Raw genomic sequence first — 5,421 nt, forward strand, 5'->3', positions numbered from 1 at the left:
AAAATCTTAAACGTTTAAATGTTTTTAAATTAAATGAGAGGGTGGAGAATGGTTACTCAATTGTCTTGTTTGCACCGTTTGAAAAATCGAATGGGAATGAAAATAAAATGATTAGATATAATTTAAATCAACATTATACTCCCATCTTGTTAATTTTTTTTTTCTTTAAATGATATCATTGAGTTCCATGAAATTAAATCCATTTCTTTCATGGAATTGAACACTATTTGGGCAAAAATGTGTACATTAATATTTTCCATGTTTAGTGACAATGTTTTGTTCTAATTTCTACCTAATATGTATTAAAAAAAAAAATCTGATAATACATTTGACTTATCACGATTCATAAACAATTTAATTGCATACGTTAGCCTTCTCAGCAAGTCGTTGGTGATGACCTAGTTTTTGTAATGCAAGTTTAGTGGCTTGTGTATCAAACAACCACTTTTGCTCAGTTCTTAGAGCTATTTCTTTGTTTGTTGTTTTGTTTTTTTTTTTTTTTTTTTGGTTTTGTTTTTTTGTTTTTGTTTTTGTTTTGTTTTTTGTTTTTTTTTTTTTTTTTGTTTTTTTTTTTTTTTGATGTCTCCATAAACTCCATTCAAAAATTGACATTTTATAATAATAATTAAAAAAAAAAACTTTAAATAGGAGAGTCTTAATATTTTCTCCTAAGAGTGACATAAGTCACGTATGTAATTATACCTCTAAAAAAACTAATCAAGTTATAATTGAGTCTCATCATAATCACTTATAAATTCATTACCCACCTAGTAAATACTCAAGGTGGAGCTAAACACACATCTAATCAACATAGATTTAAACAGTCCAATTTAATTCAATTCACAAAATTTGAGGTATCACAAACGTGTTGGCAAATAACATAAATGATAGAGCAAGGGCTATATATATGTTTTGCGGGCCCATCAGGATACCGTAGAGTATGTATACTTGGGAAAAAACGCAAGTCCCCATAGAATTTCTCATCATTCATATAACATTGCACAAATTTCACAAGTTATGCTGCCACATAATTCAACCCTTCTCCAATTAAACATTTCTTTTACTCACTATTAGAAGGATAATCTTAATTAACAATAAGATATACCGGAGGTGCTCAAGAAAAAATAAATGCTGTTACAAGGTAAAAAAAAAATACAATCACATATAGTGCCTTCAGCATAAACCAACTACAATCACATGTAGTAATAATGGTAAGGAGGATGAACTTTGTGATCCTCTCAAAAATTATAGTAATAATACTAATCAAATCCTAGTCCTACGTACAAGCCATCTTCTCCAAAATCCTAGCCAAAGACCTAAGGTTGCATCCAATTATGGTTTCAATAAAAGAGCAGGTATCCTCCTTACTATTCCCCCCTGGAACATCAACCACATATGACTCAACCACAACAGTCTTACCACCTTTTGCCTCTTCATCTACATGCAAGGTTGTGGTAGATCGATAATTCAGAAGCCTGTGATCACCACCAATGATGCTAAAAATCATGACATGCATGTCATCATCAAGCTTTTCAAGCCTCTCTGTGCTAGTTTCAGCTGGTAAGCCAGAGATAAGCATCACTTCACGCACACTTCCAATGCCGCCATTGCCAGCCCTCATGGTGCAGCTTCTAACGAACTGTTTATAGGCTTGTGGTTTGTCAAAACGGCGGATCATGGACCAAACCAGTGGGAGAGGTGCGTCTATGGTTTGGACTAGGCTTGCACCGCACTGGTTTGGTGAGAGAACATGGTTGTGGTAGCGGCTACTCATGCTAATTACCTCTGTGTTTGTGCTTCTCTATTAATGGTTGATGTTGAATTGGGGTATATTTATATAGCATTAAGCCATTAGGGTAACACCGATTCTTGTTTGCTGTTTCTATCGGTGACCATATACATAAAAATATATAAATGTGTGGCTTTAACAGGGTACACATGATTTGCTAAATTTAGAAATAGTTTTAGGGGATAGAGTCATTGAGAGTTTTGCTTCTTCGGCATCGGTTGAGGGGTCTTCCTTGGGTTTTGAGTTTTGTGCCTTTCTCTATTGGTTGCTCTGTACGGCTACTTTTACCTCTTCTGTTGTCTTTTATTATGTTGTTTGGTATTGGTAATCGTCCAAGGCTAGGGGTAGCAAAATAAGCCCAAACTCATTTGTCCACCTAAATTCGCCCACTCTAATTGAACTCAAACCCACCCAATTATTAGTTGGATTAAATGGGCATCAACCCAATTAAACCCAATAATTATTGGGTTTTAACTAAAAACCCATTGAGCCCCATTTAATTCAAAAACTATATACCCAAATTCAACTTAGCCCTTTCCAAAAAAAAAAAAAAAAACTCCAGACGTTGTTTTCATTTTCTTTCATTTTCTTGGCTTCCAAACACTTCTCTCTCAAACCCATTCAAACCAAAACCCTCTCTTTCTCTCTCTGCTCCTACATCCATGTCATCCTTCGAATCCCAGCTACCAAAACCACAACCAGAACAAGAAAAAGAAGAAGAAGATGAATCCTCCAAACCTCAGAGCAAGAAAGAAGCCGCGAAGCTTGAGAAGCTAAAGCGCCGCCAGGAAGCCGCCGTGGCCTCTGGCGTTCAGTCGCTTTCGATGGAGGATCCGCTCGTTGACAATTACGGCGACATTCCAATTTTGGACCTCCAGTCGAAGGTCGCTCCCGGTACCAGGGTCTGGACCAAGATCGGCAAGTTGGCTGAGCCGTTGAACGAACAATAGCTTCTTCGTTCTCCGATCAACGTCAAAATCAAACAACTTCTTTGATAGGGTTTGTGATTTGTTTTCTTTTCTTTTTCTTTTTCTCTTAAAAGCAATCTCTCTCTCTCTCTCTCTCTCTCTCTCTTAATTCTTTACTTTAGCTATGGATTTCGGTGTGGTTTCAAAATCGGCAGTTGAGGTTGGTGAGGTTGTGGAGAAAGATCCGACTGGACGATACGTTTGGGTATGAGATTCACAATCTTATTTTGCTGTTTGTTTGCCAAGAAAATTAGGTGCAAAAGATTTTTTATTTATTTATTTATTTTTTGGAGAAACAGGTGCAAAAGATTGAACGTAGAAATTTGAGTTTTTTCACTTTAGGGCATTTTGGTAATTTTGATAATTGGGTAATTGGGTGGGTTGGGGTTTACCCATAATAATTGGGTTGGGTTGAGTTTGGACTAAAAGTAATTAGTTAAATGGGTTTTAATTGGGTAAATGAGTTTTAAATATCCAACCCAATTATGCCCACCCCAAACTCACCCAAACCCACCCATTTGACAACCCTATCCAAGGCTGTGCCAGTGTCGGTGACATTGGTCATTGAAGGCGGCTTTGAATGCAGCAATGTCATTTTATCATGGACTTTGTTCAATGTCACCCGTTAATGATGATTAATTATCGTTTCTCTCTTGACTCTTTAAAAGAATAAAACCTCAATCACTTTTTTTGGCCCCCAAAGAAACTTAGATAGTGAATTATGAATAAAGGTGTTCTTAATTGGCTTCTAGCTCAACGTCAATAATATTATCTAATTTCCTTTATAAACATAAACAAAATTAAGATTTGAATCTCTCATCCTCCTATTCTAATAATTTAATTATAAAAAAGAATATTTTCTTAAACTCACTTTTATCTTATAAAATAAAAATATTCTAAGAATATACCCTTTTTATTATTATAAATATACCGTATTAAGCTCATAGATAAATAGACAGAATTTCAATACACTTCATAATATAGTTGCTTATTCTGCTAAGGTTTGTTATTATATACCATAAAGAATTTATCAAATTTATATTTTTTAAGTTTCATTTTTCACTATTTATAATTAACTTACACATTCTCATATTTTTATTATAACCTTCATTTTTTTTCTTTGAATTTTTTTTCTTCTTCTATATTTTGGATGATCAAATCTTAATGTCATTATAATATGTGCGTAGGCATATGTGTGTGTGTTAAATTTTAAATATGAAGGGTACATTATTTGAAATTATGATAATATGAGGAAATAAATAATTTTTCTTGTTTGTTTTTTTTAAGAACTACACAAATGGAATATATATATATATATATTATACACACGATTTATTAGTTAGTTTTTTCTATTATCTTATAAAATTATATAAAAATAATATAATTATAGTTTTTTTTTTAAAGAGTTTCAACCTATGACATCCACTCCTAATGATAACTCTTTTATTATCAGATCAAGACACCAATTATTTTTTGGAGTAGGCAGGAATTAAACCCTAGATCTCTTATACAACCATCAAAGAGTTTATCAATTAAGCTGATTGGAACCCACAATATAATTATAGTTTGGAATACAATAAAAGAAATAATATAATATCTATAGTCGTTCTTTTCAATCATTAATTGTTCATTCAAATTCATAATGTACGAAGTTCTATTTATTATTTGTGTTGCAAAATTTTCAAAAATTTTTTAATTAAAGAAAAAAACTTGAACTAAATGAATGGGTACATATTTTGTTGGCTAAAATGCAAATTGCACCCTCTAAGTTAGACTGAAATTTATTTCAATTTTTTAATTTTACTTTTTTTTTTTAATTGAGTCACGTAAGTTACAAAGTTATTTAATTTAGGCTTTTAGTCAAATTTCATTAAAAAAATTATTAAGTATTCAATTAACTAATGAATTTTTTTAAAAAAATTCTCACAAAAATATCTATAAAATATTTTTATTAATTTTATAGATTATTTTCATGTAAGAATTTTTTTTTTAATGACAATTTTTTAACAAAATTGAACGAGAGTGGATTTTTTTTTAATTTCTGTTATAGGTGAATTAATGAGGTGCAAAAAACGAATAATCTAATATAATCCGATCATGATGGGTTGGATTAAAAAAACCTTTCAACTAGACCCAACTTGGCCTATGCACACCCCTAACTAGATAGAAGAGTTCAAGGATTTAGAGCTGCATTGGGTAATATTAATAAGTGCTACAAGTTGTAATAATTTAGAATAGGGTTATTCTATAGTGTAAAAACTTCAGTTCTATATAGTGAATCTATTTCTTTGGGATTTGTGGCTAAGCCCTTAGAGCGGATTTTTCATTGGTTCCCTACATCATATATGATGTTATTTGTTTGCTTGTTTATTATTTCTTATATGGTATTTGTTGCTCCATGATAATTAACCTGAAAATTAATCTAAATTCATTAGTTGATTAATTCCGTTGTAAACTCAACCTAGGGTCTAAATTTGTCCCAACATAGGCTATAGTACTAATTTAAAGGGTGAAGATGATCTAAACTTTGTTTAATTGTATAGGAATTATGATGGTTATTTTGTGTGATTGCGGTAAAGTATGAGAGTGACACTAAGGTATAGTGCATGTGCATAGTTGGTTGTGTAAGGTCTGTTTGAGAATTTTTATGTAAAAATTTTGAGA

At 31.9% G+C, this 5,421-nt stretch overlaps 1 protein-coding gene across 1 annotated transcript; it reads right to left on the reverse strand.

The window, feature by feature from the left end:
- Positions 1 to 1,111: 1,111 nt before the first annotated feature.
- Positions 1,112 to 1,834, reverse strand: LOC112000263 (abscisic acid receptor PYL11). Its single transcript, XM_024032358.2, has one exon. It carries the CDS (start codon positions 1,772 to 1,774, stop codon positions 1,277 to 1,279), a length of 498 nt encoding a protein of 165 aa, XP_023888126.1. The 5' UTR covers positions 1,775 to 1,834; the 3' UTR covers positions 1,112 to 1,276.
- Positions 1,835 to 5,421: the final 3,587 nt, after the last annotated feature.

This window comes from Quercus suber, unplaced genomic scaffold (genome assembly GCF_002906115.3).
Source record: "Quercus suber isolate HL8 unplaced genomic scaffold, Cork oak 2.0 scaffold_685, whole genome shotgun sequence".
Taxonomy (NCBI): Eukaryota; Viridiplantae; Streptophyta; class Magnoliopsida; order Fagales; family Fagaceae; genus Quercus; species Quercus suber.

Bases quoted from the DNA above. Each gene is read 5' to 3' on its own strand.
- LOC112000263 (XM_024032358.2), bottom strand. From the start codon at position 1,774: ATGAGTAGCCGCTACCACAACCATGTTCTCTCACCAAACCAGTGCGGT.